We start from the raw sequence: 26,600 nt of genomic DNA, 5'->3' as shown, positions 1-26,600 counted from the left end.
GTTGGAGCTAGAAACACAAGCATTTAGCTAGGTATTAGTGTTGGAGCTAGAAACACAAGCATTTAGCTTGGTATTACTATACTGTTGGAGCTAGAAACACAAGCATTTAGCTAGGTGTCACTGCACTGTTGGATCTAGAAACACAAGCATTTAGCTAGGTATTACTGTTGGAGCTAGAAACACAAGCATTTAGCTAGGTATTACTGTTGGAGCTAGAAACACAAGCATTTAGCTAGGTATTACGACACTGTTGGAGCTAGAAACACAAGCATTTAGCTAGGTATTACTGTACTGTTGGAGCTAGAAACACAAGCATTTAGCTAGGTATTACTGTTGGAGCCAGAAACACAAGCATTTAGCTAGGTATTCATGTCGGGGCTAGAAACACAAGCATTTAGCTAGGTATTACTGTCGGAGCTAGAAACACAAGCATTTAGCTAGGTATTACTGTTGGAGCCAGAAACACAAGCATTTAGCTAGGTATTACTGTTGGAGCTAGAAACACAAGCATTTAGCTAGGTATTAATGTTGGGGCTAGAAACACAAGCATTTAGCTAGGTACTACTGTTGGAGATAGAAACACAAGCATTTAGCTAGGTATTAGTGTTGGAGCTAGAAACACAAGCATTTAGCTTGGTATTACTATACTGTTGGAGCTAGAAACACAAGCATTTAGCTAGGTATCACTGTTGGAGCTAAAAACACAAGCATTTAGCTAGGTACTACTGTTGGAGATAGAAACACAAGCATTTAGCTAGGTACTACTGTTGGAGCTAGAAACACAAGCATTTAGCTAGGTATCACTGTTGGAGCTAAAAATACAAGCATTTAGCTAGGTACTACTGTTGGAGCCAGAAACAAGCATATCGCTGTATCTGTGATAACATCTGTATAAGCGACCAATGAATGTGATTTGATTTCGATTAGATTTACCCTTCTGCCATTTTAATAAAGCTACATTTCTCCTCTTTTCAAGGAAGTTACTGTTATTTATGTTTAGAACACCGGAGCTGTAAATTGTTTAACCCGTAGCCAAGGCTTTATAGCCTATATGGTTAATAATGGCTGCCATTGGTTGCCATTGGTTACAGACTGTCAGATATGGTTAATAATGGCTGCCATTGGTTACAACCTGTCAGAATATCAATGTTTCCAGCTAAGGTATACGAGGGGATAGTAGGCCTAGTTGGACAACGCTATCTGTGCACATGATGGAAGTTAAAGGTAAATATAAATTATTTAATGAAAAAAATGTCACTATTTCGTGACTAAAATGAGTGACTAAAACTAGAAAGAAGATCCAGAGATTTAATCAACTGATAATAACTTAAACTAGACTAAATTTGTCCAGAGTTTTAGTGGACTGATAATAACTAAAACTAGACTAAATTTGTCCAGAGTTTTAGTGGACTTATAATTACTAAAACTTACGAAGGATGAAATTACTAAAATGTGACTAAGAATAAAAGCTATTTTAGTCAAAAGACTAAAACAGCTGCCAAAATGAACACAGAAACACACTCTCAACCTCTCCTCTCCTCTCCTCTCCTCTCCTCTCCTCTCCTCTCCTCTCCTCTCCTCTCCTCTCCTCTCCTCTCCTCTCCTCTCCTCTCCTCTCCTCTCCTCTCCTCTCCTCTCCCCTCACCCTCTCTTCTCCTCTAACCCTGCCCTCTCCTCTCTTCTCCTCTAACACTGCCCTCTCCTCTCCTCTCCTCTAACCCTCTCCCCTCCCCTCCTCTCCTCTCCTCTAACCCTCTCCTCTCCTCTCCAGGACTCCAGCAGTACAACAGTCAAAGGGAACGTCACCAAACCAGACGTCACCAAACTCTCTAAAACGCCAACCACCACAGAGTCTAAACCCAGAGACCCGGACAAGACAATGGAGTCAACCACTACTATGACCACTACTGCAGCTGAGAAGACTGACTGGACCACAGAGACCCATGCGGTCGCGGTCCACCACGGTCGAACCACCACCGTGTATGTTCAGTTTCAGCATTATTAACGCTTCTTTAAAAAGTTATTTAAAAAAAATATATATATAATAATCTTAATTACTTTTCTGTTACGTTAAAAAAAGACATAAATCTTGAATGAATTGTAGACCATTTTTTGAGTCCCAAATGGTACCCTATTATTGGTCAAAAGAAGAGTCCTGTAAGCCTGGTCAAAAGAAGTGCACTATATAGGGAATAGGGTGCCAGCCCTGGTCTAAAGTAGTGCACTATATAGGGAATAGGGCCCTGGTCTAAAGTAGTGCACTATATAGGGAATAGGCTGCCAGTCCTGGTCTAAAGTAGTGCACTATATAGGGAATAGGGTGCCATTTTGGATACATTCTTAAATCTGTTTTGTTTAGGAGTCTGAGCAACACTATCACCATCAAACCCAGAGCGGAAGAACCAGAGAGGACCGTAGAGGACCACGGACCAACCCAGGACCAACCTCTACCTCTCATCCCTCCCCTCTCACTCACCTTCACACAGACACCTTCACACAACCTACTGGCTGTCGTCACCCATGGCAACGGCAACCTGGGCGGAGTTGGGGTGGGGCCTCACCCCGGAACACTCGGTCTGAGGTACAGAACTACAGCTCCCATAATGCATCACACTGAGAATGTTGGACTAGGGTTGAAGAAAGAAAAAAAACACGTTTTTTTTTTTGTTGGTTTGTTATTGTTTGTTTGTCCTCTCAAGGATTATAGAGAAGGCTTAGGCCTAGATTCAATCAGATAGCAGACACACGCATAGTGGATGTTTTGGCGGTGTCAGAGGTGGAACTGCATTGGAGCTGTTAAAATCGGTGAGCAGCTGCTCTTATGATCATTGTCACGAAGCCACACCCACCCCACTCGCGTTAGAAGTGCAGAATGAGGCCGCGTGGCGCTAGCTGTGCCACTAGAGATTCTGGGTTTGAGTCCAGGCTCTGTCGTAGACGGCCACGACCGGGAGACCCACGGGGCGGCGCACAATTGGCTCAGCGTCGTTCGGGTTAGGGTAGGGTTTGGCCGGCAGGGATGTCCTTGTCCCATCGCGCACTAGCGACTCCTGTGGCGGGCTGGGCGCAATAAACGCTGACACGGTCGCCAGCTGCACTGTGTTTCCTCCGACACGTTTGTGCGGCTGGCTTCCTTCCGGGTTAAGTTGGCATTGTGTCAAGAAGCAGTGCGGCTTGGTTGGGTTGTGTTTCGGAGGACACACGGCTCTCGAACTTCGCCTCTCCCGAGTCGGTACGGGAGTTGCAGCGATGAGACAAGACTGTAACTACCAATTGGGGGGGGTAAACAGAATGCTATATAGAAATAATGACGCTCAAATTGAAAAATCATGAAACTAAATAAAAGGATTGGTATCAGCCTGATAGAGGTGGTGTAGATTACATCACAGTGCTCCAAGATGGAAACAAGGCAGCCTGGGATGTCTGTTAATGCGACTCCAGCCAATTAGCCACTTGTGGATTTGACAGCTCCCAATGCAGTTCCACCGCCAACACAACTGCTATGCGGATCTGATTGTATCGAGCCCTATAGAGAGTTTGGTGACTGTGTGTTTATGTGTTTTGTCTGTCTGTCGTCTCTAGGTCAATAGACAAGTCTAAAAGACATGTAAACATTTTCAACAGAATCTCACAGCAATCTCTCTCCAGTCATTTCACTGGCAATCTGATGGCTCAGGTAAGGGTGTGTGTGTTTGTGTGTGACTGCTCAAGTAAATGTTCTTCCACAAGATAGTAGACATTAAATCCCCCAGGCTCCTGTCTGGCTATATCATCTAACCACTCCTCTGTCAGTCTATATCATTCTCTCTGCTCTCTTCTCCTCTTCTCTATTCTTGTCTCTCCTCTCTTCTCCTGTCTGGCTATATCATCTAACCACTCCTCTGTCGGTCTATATCATTCTCTCTCCTCTCCTCTTCTCTCCTCTATTCTTGTCTCTCCTCTCCTGTCTCTTCTCTCCTGTTCTCTCCTCCTCTCTCCTCTTTCCTGTCTTCTTGTCTCTTCTCTCTCTCCTCACTCCTCTTCTCTCTCTCTTCTCTTCTTCTCTCTGTCCTCTCTTCTCTCTCCTCTCTCTCCTCTCTCTGTCCTCTCTCTGTCCTCTCTTTGTCCCCTCTCTTTGTCCCCTCTCTTCTCTCTCTCCTCTCTTCTTCTCTCTCTCCTCTCTTCTTCTCTCTGTCCTCTGCAGATGATATCAGAGAAGAGTGTGATCCACGAACGTTCCTTCCTGTCCGACCGCGAGCGTGACCGAGGAGACCGTGAGCGTATGGCTACGGTTGGGAAGAGGAAGCCAGACATTCTCTTCCCTGAACTAAGAACCTCTCTGCTGCCTGAGATACGAGGGGCTGAAGGTACGCTCTGCACACACACACACACACACACACACACACACACACACACACACACTTGCTTTGTGGATTATATTGACCAGGTCCCCTTGTGTCTTCCAGGTAAACAGAATAAGCCCACCAGGACCAGAAGAAGGAGAGACACATCCCCTCTATAGCTACACTACAATACACACTACAATACACACTACAATACACACTACAATACACACTACAACACACACTACAACACACACCCCACTACAATACACACTACAATACACACTACAACACACACTACAATACACACTACAATACACACTACAATACACACTACAACACACACTACAATACACACTACAATACACACTACAATACACACTACAATACACACTACAATACACCACTACAATACACACTACAATACACACTACAATACACACTACAATACACACTACAACACACACTACAATACACACTACAATACACACTACAATACACACTACAATACACACTACAATACACACTACAATACACACTACAATACACACTACAATACACCACTACAATACACACTACAATACACACTACAACACACACCCCACTACAATACACACTACAATACACACTACAATACACCACTACAATACACCACTACAATACACCACTACAATACACACTACAATACACACTACAATACACACTACAATACACACTACAATACACCACTACAATACACACTACAATACACACTACAATACACACTACAACACACACTACAATACACACTACAACACACACCCCACTACAATACACACTACAACACACACCCCACTACAATACACACTACAACACACACTACAATACACACTACAATACACACTACAATACACACTACAATACACACTACAACACACACTACAATACACACTACAACACACACCCCACTACAATACACACTACAATACACACTACAACACACACTACAACACACACTACAATACACACTACAATACACACTACAATACACACTACAATACACACTACAACACACACTACAACACACACTACAATACACCACTACAATACACACTACAATACACACACCACTACAACACACACACACACCACTACACCCCACACACACACCACAGCCGATACACACACCAACACACACACTTTACAAAGGATCCACAGAATGACGGATACACACCGTCATTGTAAATAATAATTTGTTCTTAACTGACTTGCCTCGTTAAATAAAGTTTAACAGACCACTGTGAAAGGTACCAGAGCCTTTAACCAGACTTTAACCAGAGCCTTTAACCAGACTTTAACCAGACTTTAACCAGCCTTTAACCAGACTTTAACCAGACTTTAACCAGAGCCTTTAACCAGACTTTAACCAGAGCCTTTAACCAGAGCCTTTAACCAGCCTTTAACCAGACACTTTAACCAGCCTTTAACCAGACACTTTAACCAGCCTTTAACCAGACCCTTTAACCAGACTTTAACCAGAGCCTTTAACCAGAGCCTTTAACCAGACTTTAACCAGACTTTAACCAGAGCCTTTAACCAGCCTTTAACCAGAGCCTTTAACCAGAGCCTTTAACCAGACTTTAACCAGACTTTAACCAGAGCCTTTAACCAGACACTTTAACCAGACTTTAACCAGAGTCTTTAACCAGACTTTAACCAGAGACTTTAACCAGACTTTAACCAGACTTTAACCAGAGCCTTTAACCAGACTTTAACCAGACTTTAACCAGACTTTAACCAGACTTTAACCAGAGCCTTTAACCAGACTTTAACCAGCCTTTAACCAGACTTTAACCAGAGCCTTTAACCAGACTTTAACCAGCCTTTAACCAGACTTTAACCAGACTTTAACCAGAGCCTTTAACCAGACTTTAACCAGAGCCTTTAACCAGAGCCTTTAACCAGAGCCTTTAACCAGCCTTTAACCAGCCTTTAACCAGCCTTTAACCAGACTTTAACCAGAGTCTTTAACCAGAGTCTTTAACCAGAGCCTTTAACCAGTCTTTAACCAGCCTTTAACCATCCTTTAACCAGAACCTTTAACCAGAACCTTTAACCAGAACCTTTAACCAGACACTTTAACCAGCCTTTAACCAGAGCCTTTAACCCCGGGAACGACTCCCTCTAGTCGGTAAGAGGAAAGACAGACATCATCACTTAGTCATCAATGACGCGATATAGTGACGTCACTCATGTTTTATCTCAACTTTAGTCACAACAGCTGTGTATTTTAATGATTCATTTATTTAAAGTTTTGATAGACATTTGATATGGTGATAGTTGATACATATACTAATGTTATAATTGTCATATAATTACAATATTATCTGTCCAATAAATGTGTTTTGTAAATGAGACAATGAATCTGTCTCTGAATATGTCCAGCGTCCAATGGACTGTTTGTCCCTATATGTCCAATGGACTGTTTGTCCCTATATGTCCAATGGACTGTTTGTCCCTATATGTCCAATGGACTGTTTGTCCCTATATGTCCAATGGACTGTTTGTCCCTATATGTCCAATGGACTGTTTGTCCCTATATGTCCAATGGACTGTTTGTCCCTATATGTCCAATGGACTGTTTGTCCCTACCATATAGAGCAGAGCGGGCGTCCTCGTTCAAGTCTACGATGGCATAATGGTGGCCATTGCAAATGTAACCATAGAAGCAAAGCAGGAAGTAAAAGAAGGAAGTAAAAGCAGGAAGTGTACCAATCAATCTTCGCTGTGATTTGTTGAATGAACTCAACTGGCGGGGGGGGGGTGGGGGGGGGGACAAGAGAGAGGGGAGGAGAGGAGGGAGAGGGGACACTGAACGTATACAACAGTAGCCACTTTACTGTGTGTGTGTGTGTGTGTGTGTGTGTGTGTGTGTGTGTGTGTGTGTGTGTGTGTGTGTGTGTGTGTGTGTGTGTGTGTGTGTGTGTATAGTGTCCTTAAGTGTCCTTAAGTGGTCTGTTGTCCTCCATGCGATCTCTCTCCTCTTGCCTCAACACCGATTATCACCCCAGGGGAACAGGGTTTTCACCCCAGGGGAACAGCGTTTTTACCCCAGGGGAACAGGGTTTCTCTACCCCAGGGGAACAGCGTTTTTACCCCAGGGGAACAGGGTTTCTCTACCCCAGGGGAACAGGGTTTCTCCGCCCCAGGAGAACAGGCTTTTTCCACCCCAGGGGAACAGCGTTTTTACCCCAGGGGAACAGGGTTTTCCACCCCAGGGGAACAGGGTTTCTCCACCCCAGGGGAACAGGGTCTCCCCCCCCAGGGGAACAGGGTCATCAGCCCAGGGGAACAGGGTTTCCAAGCACACACAACCTGATATGCTTACACTGTGTTGCCATGAACACAAGTCTTCTCATCTGAAGGAACGTTTTTGTGTGTGTGTGTGTGTGTGTGTGTGTGTGTGTGTGTGTGTGTGTGTGTGTGTGTGTTGATACTAAAATATGCACAGGAGAGAAAATAGAACAAGTACAAAGTTGATATTACATTTTATTCTTCTTTTTGTTGCATAATTATCATTGTTATACTGTTCATCACAGGTGGCTGGTGGGGAGGATTGGCTCATAGTTATGGCAGGAACGGAATTAAGGGATTGGTATCAAACACAGCAAACACGTGGTTTCTATGTGACTGATTCCATTCCAGCCATTATTATGCACCATCCTTCCCTCACCAGCCTCCTGTGCTGTCGATAGTGTACAAAACGTAAATAGAAACAATGTCTAGGACTGTGTCCTAAACAGCACCCTAGTCCCTTTGTAGTGAACTTCTTGTGTCCAGAGTCCTAGGGGCCCTGTTCAACAGTAGGGGACAGGGTACCGTTTGGGAGTAACATAGGACTAATGCATAAGTATTTATTATCTGTGTTTACAGAGCACCAAATCATCAATATATTTGGTATCATTACACGTTAATTGTGTTGCATCGATAAAACGTTGGAACAAATTGCACGTCATAAAACACGAATGGCTCAAAACAATCACATAGGCATCTTGAGGCATGATTTTAAACGTCTGTAGATAAGACACATTGGTAGAGAAATCATTGAATTTAATTCTAAAACCAAATTTATTGGTTTGGAACAATGATTGATGGTGGTGGTGACCTCTGACCTCTAATGCCTAATTTCACCTTCCGCTTCAATCGAACTTTTGATCCCTTAAAAAGGGTGTTCTGCGGACGCTGACATTTCAGTGGAAGTTGGATATTGCAGCATTTAGTTTGAGCGGACCAAGGAGACGGAAAGGAACGGGAAGGGGTACAATAGGCTTAACCCCTGACCTCTATGTGAATTTTTTGATGAAGCGTAGTTTGAAGTACGCGATCGCCAGGAAGATTACGGTCATGATCGCCAGGGCAACGTGATTCTGCCACAGCCCCCACGCGGTGTAGTCGATCCCCTGGTTCTTCAGGAAGTCTTCCCCCGTGCATCTGGACACAGGATAGAAAGGTTCCTACCTCAGAAACAAACACTACAATTATGGAGAATCTCACTGAGAGATAAATCTCCCTTGTAAAATATCTCTCCTGACATCAATGGATAATTTAAAAAGGTATCGTGAGACATTATCACTTACGTCATACCAGGGGGCAAGGTGCCGTTGAGGGGAATGTCTCCACAGAGCTGCAGACCTACAAACTCATTAATCTGGAGAGCTGTTAGTCCGTACCGAGGGATGCTGAGGTACTGGAACCAAGCTAGCCACTCAACAATACTGGGCAGGTTCACCAACAGGCCTGAGAAGATCTGATAGAGGAGGGGAGGGGAGAGGAGTGGAGAGGAGAGGAGAGAAGAGGAGATTTTAGGAGGGGGGGGTGAGGAGAGGAGGGGAAGGGAGCGAAGAGGAGATTTTAGGAGGGGGGGGTGAGGAGAGGAGGGAGGAGGGGATGGGAAGATGAGGGGTGAGGAGAGGAAGAGGAGAGAACAGGAGAGGAGGGGGAAGAGGAGGGGGAGGTGGGGGGAGGAGGAGAGAGGTGAGGAAGGGAGAGGAGGAGGAAGAGGAGAGCAACATAATGTTTGATGTTTATAATCATCTTATATTAGTCTGTGTCTCAATTCAATTTAAAGGGGCTTCATTGGCATGGGAAACATCTGCTAACATTGCCCAAACAAACAATCACAAATGATTTAGTCTCTCTTTCTCTCTCTGTCTCTCACCATCATGAAGACAAAGGCTATGGTCATGAAGATGTTGGCGATCGCCACAACACTCTGGTCAGCTGAAATAGCCATGGTCATGGCAGTAGCTGTATAGGCTACCAGAGCTACGGTCAACATGAACAGGAAGAAGGCCTCCACTGTAGCTTTAAACCCTGGAGAACATAGAAATATAATACTAGATCAGAACAGAGTAATATAATACTAGAACAGAAATATAATACTAGACCAGAGCATAGAAATATAATACTAGACCATAGAAATATAATACTAGACCAGACCATAGAAATATAATACTAGATCAGACCATAGAAATATAATACTAGATCAGAACAGAGTAATATAATACTAGAACAGAAATATAATACTAGACCAGAGCATAGAAATATAATACTAGACCATAGAAATATAATACTAGACCAGACCATAGAAATATAATACTAGATCAGACCATAGAAATATAATACTAGATCAGAACAGAGTAATATAATACTAGAACAGAAATATAATACTAGACCAGACCATAGAAATATAATACTAGACCAGACCATAGAAATATAATACTAGACCATAGAAATATAATACTAGACCAGACCATAGAAATATAATACTAGATCAGAACAGAGTAATATAATACTAGAACAGAAATATAATACTAGACCAGACCATAGAAATATAATACTAGACCAGACCATAGAAATATAATACTAGATCAGAACAGAGTAATATAATACTATATCAGAACCAAGTGATATCAGACCATATACCTTAGCTCATTCATCCCCTCTCCTCTCCCCTGTAACTATTCCCCAGGTCATTCTGTAAATTCAACGGCTCAGACACGAGACGTAGAGTCGTGGCCAAAAGTTTTGAGAATGACACAAATATAAATTTTCACAAAGTTTGCTGCCTCAGTGTCTTTAGATATTTTTGTCAGATGTTACTATGGAATACTGAAGTATAATTACAAGCATTTCATAAGTGTCAAAGGCTTTTATTGGCAATTACATGAAGTTGATGCAAAGAGTCAATATTTGCAGTGTTGACCCTTCTTTTTCAAGACCTCTGCAATCCGCCTCTAGCATGCTGTCAATTAACTTCTGGTCCACATCCTGACTGATGGCAGCCCATTCTTGCATAATCAATGCTTGGAGTTTGTCAGAATTTGTGAGTTTTTGTTTGTCCAGCCGCCTCTTGAGGATTGACCACAAGTTCTCAATGGGATTAAGGTCTGGGGAATTTCCTGGCCATGGACCCAAAATATCAATGTTTTGTTCCCCGAGCCACTTAGTTATCACTTTTGCCTTATGACAAGGTGATCCATCATGCTGGAAACGGCATTGTTCATCACCAAACTGTTCCTGGATGGTTGGGAGAAGTTGCTCTCGGAGGATGTGTTGGTACCATTCTTTATTCATGGCTGTGTTCTTAGGCAAAATTGTGAGTGAGCCCACTCTCTTGGCTGAGAAGCAACCCCACACATGAATGGTCTCAGGATGCTTTACTGTTGGCATGACACAGGACTGATGGTAGCGCTCACCTTGTCTTCTCCGGACAAGCTTTTTTCCGGATGCCCCAAACAATCGGAAAGGGGATTCATCAGAGAAAATGACTTTACCCCAGTCCTCAGCAAACCAATCCTTGTACCTTTTGCAGAATATCAGTCTGTCACTGATGTTTTTCCTGGAGAGAATTGGCTTCTTTGCTGCCCTTCTTGACACCCGGCCATCCTCCAAAAGTCTTCGCCTCACTGTGCGTGCAGATGGACTCACACCTGCCTGCTGCCATTCCTGAGCAAGCTCTGTACTGGTGGTGCCCCGATCCCGCAGCTGAATCAACTTTAGGAGACGGTCCTGGCGCATGCTGGACTTTCTTGGGCGCCCTGAAGCCTTCTTCAAAACAATTGAACTCCAATTCGCATACTGTCCGAATAGATCCACAGATGACGCAATCTCAATCGCACTCCACACTGCCCTTTCCCACCTGGACAAAAGAAACACCTATGTGAGAATGCTATTCATTGACTACAGCTCAGCGTTCAACACCATAATACCCTCAAAGCTCATGACTAAGCTAAGGATCCTGGGACTAAACACCTCCCTCTGCAACTGGATCCTGAACTTCCTGACAGGCCGCCCCCAGGTGGTGAGGGTAGGCAACATCATGTCTGCCACACTGATCCTCAAAGCTGGGGCCACTCAGGGCTGTGTACTTAGTACCCTACTTTACTCCCTGTTCACCTACGACTGCGTGGCCAAACACGACTCCAACACCGTCGTTAAGTTTGCTGATGACAACAGTGGTAGGCCTGATCACCGACAATGATAAGACAGCCTATAGGGAGGAGGTCAGAGGCAGTGTGGTGCCAGGACAACAACCTCTCCCTCAATGTGAAGAAGCAAGACTATGGAGCTGATCGTGGACTATAGGAAAAGGCGGGCCGATCAGGCCCCCATTAACATCAACGGGGCTGTAGTGGAGCGGGTCGAGAGTTTCAAGTTCCTTGGTGTCCACATCACCAACGATCTATCATGGTCCAAACACACCAAGAAAGTCGTGAAGAGGGCATGACAAATTACATTGACCCCCCCCCATTTGTTTTGTACACTTACTCTTACTTAACTCTTCTTGAACATCATTGTTTAAGGGCTTGTAGTGTAGACCTTACCATTTCACTATTCGGCGCACGTGACAAATAAAGTTTGATTTGATTTTTTAGGCTTGATTACCAACAACGATGAGACAGCCTATAGGGATGAGGTGAGGGATCTGGGAGTGTGGTACCAGGAAAATAACCTCACTCAACGTCAACAAAACTAAGGAGATGATTGTGGACTTCAGGAAACAGCAGAGGGAGCACCCCCCCCCCCCCATCCACATCGACGGGACAGCAGTGGAGAAGGTGGAAAGCTTCAAATTCCTTGGCGTACACGTCACTGACGATCTGAAATGGTCCACCCCCACAGACAGTGTGGAGAAGAAGGCGCAACAGCACCTCTGGAGGATAAAGAAATTTGGCTTAACACCTAAAACCCTCACAAACTTTTACAGATGCACAATTGAAAGCATCCTGTCGGGCTGTATCACCGCCTGGTACGGCAACTGCACCGCCCTCAACAGCAAGCCTCTCCAGAGGGTGGTGAGGTCTGCCCAACGCATCACCGGGGGCAAACTTCACGCCCTCCTGGACACCTACACCACCCGATGTCACAGGAAGGCCAAAAAGATCATCAAGGACAACAACCACCCGAGCCACTGCCTGTTCACACCGCTACTATCATCCAGAAGGCGAGGTCAATACAGGTGCATCAAAGCTGGGACCGAGAGACTGAAAAACAGCTTCTATCTCAAGGCCATCAGACTGCTAAACAGCCATAACAAGCACATCAGAGGCGGCTGCCTATAGACATAGATTATGAATCACTGGCCACTTTAAGGAAATGAAACACTGGCCACTTTAATAATGTCTCCATATCTTGCATTACTCATCTCATATGTGTAAAATATACTCTATACTATTCCACAGTATCTTAGTCACTTTAATTGTGTGTAAATACTGCATCCCCCATCTCATATGTATATACTATATTCTATACTATCCCACCGTATCTTAGTCCAATGCCGCTCTGACATATCTGTATATATATATTCTTAATCCATTCCTTACTTAGATTTGTGTGTATTAGGTAGTTTATGTGAAACTGTTAGATATTACTGCACTGTCGGAACTAGAAACAAAAGCATTTCACTACACTTGCAATAACATCTGATAAACACGTGTATGTGACCAATAACATTTTATTTTATTTGATGTGAATAAATGAGAATGTGTTCTCAGTCAACTTCCCTGGTAAAATAAGGGTTAAATCAAAATAAAATACTACATCAGAAGATACAAATATAATAGTAGATCAGAACATAGAAAAAGAATAGTAGATCAGAATATAGAAATATAATACTAGATCTGAACATAGAAATATAATACTAGATCTGAACGTAGAAATATAATACTAGATCCGAACGTAGAAATATAATACTAGATCCGAACGTAGAAATATAATACTAGATCCGAACGCAGAAATATAATACTAGATCTGAACGTAGAAATATAATACTAGATCTGAACATAGAAATATAATACTAGATCTGAACATAGACACAGTCACACACACTAGTATTATATGTCTGTGAAGGGTCTACCCAGCGATCAAGGGTTAGGGTTAGTGTTCACTGTGTCTACGTGGGTGAAGGGTCTACCCACCGATCATGAAGTAAGCCACACAGCTGAAGACGATTGCAGGGAGTGTCCTTAAGGTGATGATGTCACTGAGTATCTTACACAGGAAGTAGACTGATACTCTGTAGTATCCGCTGATGTACTCATGACTGGGGGGAGAGAGAGAGAGAGAGAGAGAGAGAGAGAGAGAGAGAGAGAGAGAGAGAGAGAGAGAGAGAGAGAGAGAGATTAGATGCATACTCTGTAGTAACCACTAATGTACTCATGACTGGGGAGAGAGAGGGAGAGAGAGAGAGAGAGAGGGTGTGTGTGTGTGCATGTGTGCGTGTCCAGTATGTGTGTCCAGAATGTGTATGTCCAGTATGTGTGTGTCCAGTATGTGTGTACATAGTGTAGAGTCTGTGTATAGTATGTGTGTACAGTATACGTATGTATAATGTGTACAGTATGTGTGTACAGTATGTGTGTGTGTATAGTGTGTACAGTAAGTGTGCACAGTATGTGTGTACAATATGTGTGTACAGTATGCACACTACCGTTCAAATGTTTGGGGTCACTTATAAATGTCCTTGTTTTTGAAAGAAAAGCACATTTTTGTCCATTAAAATAACATCAAATTGATCAGAAATACAGTGTAGACTATTCTTGTTCTGAGAAATGAAGGCTATTCCATGCGATAAATTGCCAAGAAACTGAAGATCTCGTACAACGCTGTGTACTACTCCCTTCACAGGACAGAGCAAACTGGCTCTAACCAGAATAGAAAGAGGAGTGGGAGGCCCCGGTGCACAACTGATCAAGAGGACAAGTACATTAGAGTGTCTACTTTGAAAAACAGACTCTTCACAAGTCCTCAACTGGCAGCTTCATTAAATAGTACCCGCAAACCACCAGTCTCAAAGTCAACAGTGAAGAGGCGACTCTGGGATGCTGGCCTTCTAGGCAGAGTTGCTAAGAAAAAGCCATATCTCAGACTGACTTTGTATGGTTAAGGTAAGGGTTCATGTTTTGGATAGGCTTAAAACAAAAGTCTCAAAAACAACTTTTTAAAATCACTGGATTTGAACATGCAACCTGCTTAAAGGTAACAGACCCCTAGTGTATGTGTGTGTTTAAAGTGTGTGTTGAATGTGTGTGTGAACATGTTTGTGTATTTAATGTGTGTGCGTGTGTGTGTGTGTTGAATGTGTGTGTACGTGTGTGGTGTGTGTGTGTTACTCACATGAACAGTTTTCTCTCGGTGATGAAGAGCTCAGCAGAAGACAGGGAACTGAAACACTGATTGGTGGTGATGAAGAATAGAGCACCCATCCTGGTAGAGACAACACACACACACACACACACACACACACACACACACACACACACACACAGTGGAATACATACAACTTAATTCAATTCCTGCTTAGGGCTGTTGTGGTGACTGTATTACCGCCACACTGGTAGTCATGACTCATGACCTGTGAGTCACAGTAATCTCCTCTTATGCACTCTTATACCCAACTCGCTAACGATCATCAGGTCCTTATGGCCTGGCACTCAAGGCTCTATAAAATGAAAATAATGACTGTGCCGTTATACAATACATAGCCATTTGTATTTGATTTTGAATAGCTTAATTATAGTGCATTTTCATAATGAATAAGTTGACATGTTACATTTAGCTACTGTGAGTATCCATCCCCTCCTCTCTCTCCTTCATTCCTTTCTCCAGCGCGCAGAGAGAGAGAGGGGCTGTAAACACTTTAATTAAATAGGTTTCGTTTTGAAAACATGTTACTATCGATGTTCCCCCAACAGATTTCACTTGGTTTCCCAAATGAGGCACTTGGTAGCTGCAGGAACAAGGTAGGAGAGACCATGGAGTACAGAGTACTGGGTAGCTGTAGTAACAGGGTAGGAGAGACCATGGAGTACAGAGTACTGGGTAGCTGCAGGAACAGGGTAGGAGAGACCATGGAGTACAGAGTACTGGGTAGCTGTAGGAACAGGGTAGAAGGGACCATGGAGTACAGAGTACTGGGTAGCTGTAGGAACAAGATTGGAGGGACCATGGAGTACAGAGTACTGGGTAGCTGTAGGAACAGGGTAGGAGAGACCATGGAGTACAGAGTACTGGGTAGCTGCAGGAACGGGTTGGAGAGACTATGGAGTACAGAGTACTGGGTAGCTGTAGGAACAAGGTAGGAGAGACCATGGAGTACAGAGTACTGGGTAGCTGCAGGAACAGGGTTGGAGAGACCATGGAGTACAGAGTACTGGGTAGCTGCAGGAACAAGGTTGGAGGGACCATGGAGTACAGAGTACTGGGTAGCTGTAGGAACAAGGTTGGAGGGACCATGGAGTACAGAGTACTGGGTAGCTGCAGGAACAAGGTTGGAGGGACCATGGAGTACAGAGTACTGGGTAGCTGTAGGAACAGGGTTGGAGGGACCATGGAGTACAGAGTACTGGGTAGCTGCAGGAACAGGGTTGGAGAGACCATGGAGTACAGAGTACTGGGTAGCTGTAGGAACAGGGTTGGAGGGACCATGGAGTACAGAGTACTGGGTAGCTGTAGGAACAAGGTTGGAGAGACCATGGAGTACAGAGTACTGGGTAGCTGTAGGAACAGGGTTGGAGAGACCATGGAGTACAGAGTACTGGGTAGCTGTAGGAACAAGGTTGGAGGGACCATGGAGTACAGAGTACTGGGTAGCTGTAGGAACAAGGTTGGAGAGACTATGGAGTACAGAGTACTGGGTAGCTGTAGGAACAAGGTTGGAGGGACCATGGAGTACAGAGTACTGGGTAGCTGCAGGAACAGGGTAGGAGGGACCATGGAGTACAGAGTACTGGGTAGCTGTAGGAACAGGGTTGGAGAGACCATGGAGTACAGAGTACTGGGTAGCTGCAGGAACAAGGTAGGAGGGACCATGGAGTACAGAGTACTGGGTAGCTGTAGGAACAGGGTTGGAGGGACCATGGAGTACAGAGTACTGGGTAGCTGCAGGAACAGGGTTGGAGGGACCATGGAGTACAGAGTACTGGGTAGCTGTAGGAACAAGGTTGGAGGGACCATGGAGTACAGAGTACTGGGTAGCTGCAGGAACAGGGTAGGAGGGACCATGGAGTACAGAGTACTGGGTAGCTGTAGGAACAAGGTTGGAGGGACCATGGAGTACAGAGTACTGGGTAGCTGTAGGAACAAGGTTGGAGAGACCATGGAGTACAGAGTACTGGGTAGCTGCAGGAACAAGGTTGGAGAGACCATGGAGTACAGAGTACTGGGTAGCTGTAGGAACAAGGTTGGAGGGACCATGGAGTACAGAGTACTGGGTAGCTGTAGGAACAGGGTTGGAGGGACCATGGAGTACAGAGTACTGGGTAGCTGTAGGAACAAGGTTGGAGGGACCATGGAGTACAGAGTACTGGGTAGCTGCAGGAACAGGGTAGGCGAGACCATGGAGTACAGAGTACTGGGTAGCTGTAGGAACAGGGTAGGAGAGACCATGGAGTACAGAGTACTGGGTAGCTGTAGGAACAGGGTTGGAGGGACCATGGAGTACAGAGTACTGGGTAGCTGCAGGAACAAGGTTGGAGGGACCATGGAGTACAGAGTACTGGGTAGCTGCAGGAACAGGGTAGGAGAGACCATGGAGTACAGAGTACTGGGTAGCTGCAGGAACAAGGTTGGAGAGACCATGGAGTACAGAGTACTGGGTAGCTGCAGGAACAAGGTTGGAGGGACCATGGAGTACAGAGTACTGGGTAGCTGTAGGAACAAGGTTGGAGGGACCATGGAGTACAGAGTACTGGGTAGCTGTAGGAACAAGGTTGGAGGGACCATGGAGTACAGAGTACTGGGTAGCTGCAGGAACAAGGTTGGAGGGACCATGGAGTACAGAGTACTGGGTAGCTGTAGGAACAGGGTTGGAGGGACCATGGAGTACAGAGTACTGGGTAGCTGCAGGAACAAGGTTGGAGGGACCATGGAGTACAGAGTACTGGGTAGCTGCAGGAACAGGGTTGGAGGGACCATGGAGTACAGAGTACTGGGTAGCTGCAGGAACAAGGTTGGAGGGACCATGGAGTACAGAGTACTGGGTAGCTGCAGGAACAAGGTTGGAGGGACCATGGAGTACAGAGTACTGTGTAGCTGCAGGAACAGGGTAGGAGAGACCATGGAGTACAGAGTACTGGGTAGCTGTAGGAACAAGGTTGGAGAGACCATGGAGTACAGAGTACTGGGTAGCTGCAGGAACAAGGTTGGAGGGACCATGGAGTACAGAGTACTGGGTAGCTGCAGGAACAAGGTTGGAGAGACCATGGAGTACAGAGTACTGGGTAGCTGTAGGAACAGGGTAGGAGAGACCATGGAGTACAGAGTACTGGGTAGCTGCAGGAACAGGGTAGGAGAGACCATGGAGTACAGAGTACTGGGTAGCTGCAGGAACAGGGTTGGAGAGACCATGGAGTACAGAGTACTGGGTAGCTGCAGGAACAAGGTAGGAGGGACCATGGAGTACAGAGTACTGGGTAGCTGCAGGAACAAGGTTGGAGGGACCATGGAGTACAGAGTACTGGGTAGCTGCAGGAACAAGGTTGGAGGGACCATGGAGTACAGAGTACTGGGTAGCTGTAGGAACAGGGTTGGAGAGACCATGGAGTACAGAGTACTGGGTAGCTGCAGGAACAAGGTTGGAGGGACCATGGAGTACAGAGTACTGGGTAGCTGTAGGAACAAGGTTGGAGGGACCATGGAGTACAGAGTACTGGGTAGCTGCAGGAACAGGGTTGGAGAGACCATGGAGTACAGAGTACTGGGTAGCTGTAGGAACAAGGTTGGAGGGACCATGGAGTACAGAGTACTGGGTAGCTGCAGGAACAAGGTTGGAGAGACCATGGAGTACAGAGTACTGGGTAGCTGCAGGAACAAGGTTGGAGGGACCATGGAGTACAGAGTACTGGGTAGCTGCAGGAACAAGGTTGGAGGGACCATGGAGTACAGAGTACTGGGTAGCTGCAGGAACAAGGTTGGAGGGACCATGGAGTACAGAGTACTGGGTAGCTGTAGGAACAAGGTTGGAGGGACCATGGAGTACAGAGTACTGGGTAGCTGTAGGAACAAGGTTGGAGGGACCATGGAGTACAGAGTACTGGGTAGCTGTAGGAACAAGGTTGGAGGGACCATGGAGTACAGAGTACTGGGTAGCTGCAGGAACAGGGTTGGAGAGACCATGGAGTACAGAGTACTGGGTAGCTGCAGGAACAGGGTTGGAGAGACCATGGAGTACAGAGTACTGGGTAGCTGCAGGAACAGGGTAGGAGAGACCATGGAGTACAGAGTACTGGGTAGCTGCAGGAACAGGGTAGGAGAGACCATGGAGTACAGAGTACTGGGTAGCTGCAGGAACAAGGTTGGAGAGACCATGGAGTACAGAGTACTGGGTAGCTGTAGGAACAAGGTTGGAGGGACCATGGAGTACAGAGTACTGGGTAGCTGTAGGAACAGGGTTGGAGAGACCATGGAGTACAGAGTACTGGGTAGCTGTAGGAACAAGGTTGGAGAGACCATGGAGTACAGAGTACTGGGTAGCTGCAGGAACAGGGTAGGAGAGACCATGGAGTACAGAGTACTGGGTAGCTGCAGGAACAGGGTAGGAGAGACCATGGAGTACAGAGTACTGGGTAGCTGCAGGAACAGGGTAGGAGAGACCATGGAGTACAGAGTACTGGGTAGCTGCAGGAACAAGGTTGGAGAGACCATGGAGTACAGAGTACTGGGTAGCTGCAGGAACAGGGTAGGAGAGACCATGGAGTACAGAGTACTGGGTAGCTGCAGGAACAGGGTAGGAGAGACCATGGAGTACAGAGTACTGGGTAGCTGTAGGAACAGGGTAGGAGAGACCATGGTGTACAGAGTACTGGGTAGCTGCAGGAACAGGGTAGGAGAGACCATGGAGTACAGAGTACTGGGTAGCTGTAGGAACAGGGTAGGAGAGACCATGGAGTACAGAGTACTGGGTAGCTGTAGGAACAGGGTAGGAGAGACCATGGCATACAGAATTTTGACGGAATATCACTTGTTGCGCAGCGAAATGACCGGAGTAGCATCAGTAACCGGCTGGAGATTCTAACTGTTGTTTACGTTAATTAACGGTCAGTTACCATGACACAGGCGGTCTTTAACAAGACAATAACCTGCTGGAGATTGTAACGGTTGTTTACGTTAATTAACGGTCAGTTACCATGACACGGTATAACCTGCTGGAGATTGTAACGGTTGTTTACGTTAATTAACGGTCAGTTACCATGACACAGGCGGTCTTTAACAAGACAATAACCTGCTGGAGATTCTAACGGATGTTTACGTTAATTAACGGTCAGTTACCATGACAATAACCGGCTGGAGATTCTAACGGATGTTTACGTTAATTAACGGTCAGTTACCATGACAATAACCGGCTGGAGATTCTAACGGATGTTTACGTTAATTAACGGTCAGTTACCATGACACAGGCGGTCTTTAACAAGACAATAACCAGCTGGAGATTCTAACGGATGTTTACGTTAATTAACGGTCAGTTACCATGACAAATAACCGGCTGGAGATTCTAACGGTTGTTTACGTTAATTAACGGTCAGTTACCATGACAATAACCGGCTGGAGATTCTAACGGATGTTTACGTTAATTAACGGTCAGTTACCATGACACAGGCGGTCTTTTACAAGACAATAACCTGCTGGAGATTCTAACGGATGTTTACGTTAATTAACGGTCAGTTACCATGACAATAACCGGCTGGAGATTCTAACGGATGTTTACGTTAATTAACGGTCAGTTACCATGACAATAACCGGCTGGAGATTCTAACGGATGTTTACGTTAATTAACGGTCAGTTACCATGACACAGGCGGTCTTTTACAAGACAATAACCTGCTGGAGATTCTAACGGATGTTTACGTTAATTAACGGTCAGTTACCATGACAATAACCGGCTGGAGATTCTAACGGTTGTTTACGTTAATTAACGGTCAGTTACCATGACACAGGAAGTCTTTAACAAGACAATAACCTGCTGGAGATTCTAACGGATGTTTACGTTAATTAACGGTCAGTTACCATGACAATAACCGGCTGGAGATTCTAACGGTTGTTTACGTTAATTAACGGTCAGTTACCATGACAATAACCGGCTGGAGATTCTAACGGTTGTTTACGTTAATTAACGGTCAGTTACCATGACACAGGCGGTCTTTTACAAGACAATAACCTGCTGACACAATTGACCATCACAGCCCAATGAAAACCAAGAAAAACTAAAAGACAATGGTATTTTTTTTTATAGTCAATGTTATAGTGGAATTCCAAGTTCTAGGGCTATATAGCTACGGCCTTAAACTATTATTCTTCTCAAACAAAATTAAAAAAGCATGGCATCATCCATTCAAAGCAATATACACACACACACAGTAGTATTGTACTGGTACCATATCAATCTTGTTTGCATTTGTCACACAACAGTATTGTAATTTTATTGTTATTCTAAAACACAAAGATGGAATTCCATTATAGCTGGGGCCAACATTATAGCTGTGGCCAACATTATAGCTGGGGCCAACATTATAGCTGGGGCCAACATTATAGCTGGGGCCAACATTATAGCTGGGGCCAACATTATAGCTGGGGCCAACATTATAGCTGGGGCCAACATTATAGCTGTGGCCAACATTATAGCTGGGGCCAACATTATAGCTGGGGCCAACATTATAGCTGGGGCCAACATTATAGCTGGGGCCAACATTATAGCTGGGGCCAACATTATAGCTGGGGCCAACATTATAGCTGTGGCCAACATTATAGCTGGGGCCAACATTATAGCTGGGGCCAACATTATAGCTGGGGCCAACATTATAGCTGGGGCCAACATTATAGCTGGGGCCAACATTATAGCTGTGGCCAACATTATAGCTGGGGCCAACATTATAGCTGGGGCCAACATTATAGCTGGGGCCAACTATAAGAAAAAGTCACTTTGGAAGAAAGAGTCTGCTAAATGACATATATTACTATATTTAAACACAAACACGTTAACACACACACACACACACACGTTAAACTCATACACACACACCTGTTCTGCAAGCCACTCTGGTCATTCTTCACTCCAAAGAATATAGCTCCAACGATGAGGGCCAGGAATACAGTCACTCCAATCTGGATGAGAGAGATTTGTAGTTAGGTAGGTGGGTGGGTGGGTAGGTCAGTCTGTGTGTGTATTTAACGTCTGTGTATCAGTCGTTTTTTTTACACGTGTGTGTCGGTCGGTCCAAGTGTGTTTTTAACATGTTTGTGTCAGTCGGTCGGTGTGTGTGTTTTTAACGTGTAAATATATCGGTCGGTCAACCGACATGGTTCATTGTGTGAACCATAATCTCTCTCTCTCTCTCTCTCTCTCTCTCTCTCTCTCTCTCTCTCTCTCTCTCTCTCTCTCTCTCTCTCTCTCTCTCTCTCTCTCTCTCTCTCTCTCTCTCTCTCTCTCTCTCTCTCTCTCTCTCTCTCTCTCTCTCTCTCTCTCTCTCTCTCTCTCTCTCTCTCTCTCTCTCTCTCTCTCTCTCTCTCTCTCTCTCTCTCTCTCTCATATATATATATACACTGCTCAAAAAAATAAAGGGAACACTTAAACAACACAATGTAACTCCAAGTCAATCACACTTCTGTGAAATCAAACTGTGCACTTAGGAAGCAACACTGATTGACAATACATTTCACATGCTGTTGTGCAAATGGAATAGACAACAGGTGGAAATTATAGGCAATTAGCAAGACACCCCCAATAAAGGAGTGGTTCAGCAGGTGGTGACCACAGACCACTTCTCAGTTCCTATGCTTCTTGGCTGATGTTTTGGTCACTTTTGAATGCTGGCGGTGCTTTCACTCTAGTGGAAGCATGAGACAAAGTCCACAACACACACAAGTGGCTCAGGTAGTGCAGCTCATCCAGGATGGCACATCAATGCGAGCTGTGGCAAGAAGGTTTGCTGTGTCTGTCAGCGTAGTGTCCAGAGCATGGAGGCGCTACCAGGAGACAGGCCAGTACATCAGGAGACGTGGAGGAGGCCGTAGAAGGGCAACAACCCAGCAGCAGGACCGCTACCTCCGCCTTTGTGCAAGGAGGAGCAGGAGGAGCACTGCCAGAGCCCTGCAAAATGACCTCCAGCAGGCCACAAATGTGCATGTGTCTGCTCAAACGGTCAGAAACAGACTCCATGAGGGTGGTATGAGGGCCTGACGTCCACAGGTGGGGGTTGTGCTTACAGCCCAACACCGTGCAGGATGTTTGGCATTTGCCAGAGAACACCAAGATTGGCAAATTCGCCACTGGCGCCCTGTGCTCATCACAGATGAAAGCAGGTTCACACTGAGCACATGTGACAGACGTGACAGAGTCTGGAGACGCCGTAGAGAACTTTCTGCTGCCTGCAACATCCTCCAGCATGACCGGTTTGGCGGTGGGTCAGTCATGGTGTGGGGTGGCATTTCTTTGGGGGGCCGCACAGCCCTCCATGTGCTCGCCACAGGTAGCCTGACTGCCATTAGGTACCGATATGAGATCCTCAGACCCCTTGTGAGACCATATGCTGGTGCGGTTGGCCCTGGGTTCCTCCTAATGCAAGACAATGCTAGACCTCATGTGGCTGGAGTGTGTCAGCAGTTCCTGCAAGAGGAAGGCATTGATGCTATGAACTGGCCCGCCCGTTCCCCAGACCTGAATCCAATTGAGCACATCTGGGACATCATGTCTCGCTCCATCTACCAACGCCACGTTGCACCACAGACTGTCCAGGAGTTGGCGGATGCTTTAGTCCATGTCCGGGAGGAGATCCCTCAGGAGACCATCCGCCACCTCATCAGGAGCATGCCCAGGCGTTGTAGGGAGGTCATACAGGCACGTGGAGGCCACACACACTACTGAGCCTCATTTTGACTTGTTTTAAGGACATTACATCAAAGTTGGATCAGCCTGTAGTGTGGTTTTCCACTTTAAATTTGAGTGTGACTCCAAATCCAGACCTCCATGGGTTGATAAATTGGATTTCCATTGATTATTTTTGTGTGATTTTGTTGTCAGCACATTCAACTATGTAAAGAAAAAAGTATTTAATAAGATTATTTCATTCATTCAGATCTAGGATGTGTTATTTTAGTGTTGCCTTTATTTTTTTGAGCAGTATATATATACACATATAAACACACACACACACACACACACTGAGTGTACAAAACATTAAGAACACCTTCCTACTATTGAGTTACATCCCCTTTTTCATCCCCTGGATGTCCATTGGCTTACTAGCCAATATGACCCCACTGTGGAAAGCGGAGATGGTGTTCTCCGTTTTTCTCTACGACCCCCACAAGTGTCGCATGACTCCACTAAATGTAACCCATAGAAGTATGGAGATATATATATATAGATATTAAACCTTCATCTGAAGGTAACCCATACAAATAGAAGTATGGAGATATATATATAGATATTAAACCTTCATCTGAAGGTAACCCATACAAATAGAAGTATGGAGATATATATATAGATATTAAACCTTCATCTGAAGTTAACCCATACAAATGAATGGAAGTAGTTTTGTGCCAGCAAAAGTTTGGACACACCTACCCATTCAAGGGTTTTTCTTTATTTTGACTATTTTCTAGTAATTGTAGAATAATAGTGAAGACATCAAAACTATGAAATAACACAAATCAAAATATATATTACTGTATATATCTTTCCTGAGCTTTCTTATACACTACATGACCAAAAGTATGTGGACACCGGCTCGTCGAACATCTCATTCCAAAATCATGGGCATTAATATGGAGTTGGTCCCCCTTTGCTGCTATAACAGCCTCCACTCTTCTGGGAAGGTTTTCCACTAGATGTTGGAACATTGCTGAGGGGACTTTCTTCCATTCAGCCACAAGAGTATTAGTGAGGCCGAGCACTGATGTTGGGCGATTAGGCCTGGCTCGCAGTCGGCCTTCCAATTCATCCCAAAGGTGTTCGATGGGGTTGAGGTCAGGGCTCTGTGCAGGCCAGTCAAGTTATTCCACAATGATCTCAACAAACCATTTCTATATGGACCTCGCTTTGTGCACTGGGGCATTGTCATGCTGAAACAGGAAAGGGCCTTCCCCAAACTGACGCCACAAAGTTGGAAGCACAGAATCGTATAGAATGTCATTACATGCTGTAGCATTAAGATTTCCCTTCACTGTAACTAAGTGGCCCGAACCATGAAAAACAGCCCCAGACCATTATTCCTCCTCCACCAAACTTTACAGTTTGCACTATTCCCCCCAGACACACAGAGAGACGCAGACACACACCTGAGCGAAGGATGTCTGAGGGTTGAGGATGAGGTTAGTGAAGGTTCTCTTCAGGACCCATCTGAACTGAGTAGAGAAGGAGGTGTTGTACGTGATGGTCCGAGAGGGAGTCTTCACACTGAAGAGAACAAGAAGAAGATTGTCCATTAACTTGCAGAGAACAGACAGACAGAGAGAGACAGAGACACAGATACCAAAGAGAGAGAGCGAAATAGACAGAGAGAGAGAGAGAGAGAGAGAGAGAGAGAGAGAGAGAGAGAGAGAGAGAGAGAGAGAGAGACAGAGTTCCAAAAAGCATTTTATTCTATTTGGCATACATGACTGTTCTACAAAGTTATGAAAGTGGTGTAGGGGGTAAAACATGACATCATTAAATCAATGTATACTGGCAATACGTGCAGCATTAAAATTGGCAAGAAAAGAACAGAATTCTTTAACCAGGGGCGGGGCCTTCGCCAGGGTTGCAATCTGAGCCCTGCACTCTTCAATATTTATATCAACGAATTGACCACTATTCTAGAAAAATCCTCAGCCCCTGGTGTTAGTCTCCACAGTTCAGAGGTTAAATGCCTACTCTTCGCAGATGACCTATGCCTGCTGTCACCCACAGCACCTGGCCTACAGCAGAGCCTGGACCTGCTAGAGCAGTACTGTCAGACCTGGGCCCCGACAGTAAACCCCCACAGCACCTGGCCTACAGCAGAGCCTGGACCTGCTAGATCAGTACTGTCAGACCTGGGCCCTGGCAGTAAACCCCCACAGCACATGGCCTACAGCAGAGCCTGGACCTGCTAGAGCAGTACTGTCAGACCTGGGCCCTGGCAGTAAACCCCAGATCTCAGGGAATTAGACCAAAGTTCTCAATTGGTACAAAATATATAGACTACTGCACACACTACAATTACTGAGGTTTAAATATATTGAGTACTGCACACACTACAATTACTGAGGTTTAAATATATAGAGTACTGCACACACTACAATTACTGAGGTTTAAATATATAGAGTACTGCACACACTACAATTACTGAGGTTTAAATACATAGAGTACTGTACACACTACAATTACTGAGGTTTAAATATATATAGTACTGCACACACTACAATTACTGAGGTTTAAATACATAGAGTACTGTACACACTACAATTACTGAGGTTTAAATATATATAGTACTGCACTGTCACGCCCTGACCAGGTGAACTCGGGTATTTTGGTCAAGGTGTGTCATGTTGGGTATTTTTCCTTGGTTCGTTTTCTATGTTTGCGTTATAGCCTTGTGTTAGCTCTATGTGGGTTATTTCTATGTTGGGTTCTGTCGATTCCCAATCAGAGACAGCTGTCGCTAGTTGTCTCTGATTGGGATCACATTTAAGTTCCTTTTTCCCCCACGCTGTTGGTGGGGTGTTGCCTCTTTGTGTTTGAGCAAGTTAACGTATCGGCCTTGTCTTGGTTTTGTGTACGTGTTTA

At 45.1% G+C, this 26,600-nt stretch overlaps 2 protein-coding genes across 5 annotated transcripts in view; one reads left to right on the top strand and one right to left on the bottom strand.

The window, feature by feature from the left end:
- LOC106578160 (cyclin-dependent kinase-like 2) overlaps positions 1 to 4,583 on the top strand; it is a 31,643-nt gene extending 27,060 nt beyond the window's left edge. For 3 of the 4 annotated variants that reach the window (XM_045711397.1, XM_045711398.1, XM_045711396.1), the window contains exons 9-13: positions 1,772 to 1,980; positions 2,360 to 2,581; positions 3,583 to 3,676; positions 4,184 to 4,346; positions 4,446 to 4,583. In XM_045711397.1, the coding sequence (XP_045567353.1) occupies positions 1,772 to 1,980; positions 2,360 to 2,581; positions 3,583 to 3,676; positions 4,184 to 4,346; positions 4,446 to 4,501 (744 nt within the window). In that variant the 3' untranslated portion in view covers positions 4,502 to 4,583. The remainder of the gene's footprint in view (positions 1 to 1,771; positions 1,981 to 2,359; positions 2,582 to 3,582; positions 3,677 to 4,183; positions 4,347 to 4,445) is intronic. The other variant, XM_045711399.1, reaches the window with a different exon arrangement.
- A 3,254-nt stretch (positions 4,584 to 7,837) lies between these two features.
- LOC106578162 (broad substrate specificity ATP-binding cassette transporter ABCG2) overlaps positions 7,838 to 26,600 on the bottom strand; it is a 40,381-nt gene continuing 21,618 nt past the window's right edge. The window contains exons 10-16 of the mRNA XM_045711411.1: positions 25,133 to 25,250; positions 21,876 to 21,958; positions 14,979 to 15,068; positions 13,781 to 13,905; positions 9,520 to 9,674; positions 8,939 to 9,108; positions 7,838 to 8,792 (exon numbers count right to left, since the gene is read on the bottom strand). Of these exons, the coding sequence (XP_045567367.1) occupies positions 8,645 to 8,792; positions 8,939 to 9,108; positions 9,520 to 9,674; positions 13,781 to 13,905; positions 14,979 to 15,068; positions 21,876 to 21,958; positions 25,133 to 25,250 (889 nt within the window). The 3' untranslated portion in view covers positions 7,838 to 8,644. The remainder of the gene's footprint in view (positions 8,793 to 8,938; positions 9,109 to 9,519; positions 9,675 to 13,780; positions 13,906 to 14,978; positions 15,069 to 21,875; positions 21,959 to 25,132; positions 25,251 to 26,600) is intronic.

Source organism: Salmo salar, unplaced genomic scaffold (genome assembly GCF_905237065.1).
Source record: "Salmo salar unplaced genomic scaffold, Ssal_v3.1, whole genome shotgun sequence".
Classification (NCBI taxonomy): Eukaryota; Metazoa; Chordata; class Actinopteri; order Salmoniformes; family Salmonidae; genus Salmo; species Salmo salar.
Note: the sequence above shows the minus strand (reverse complement) of the source record. Positions and strands in the feature narration are given on the sequence as shown.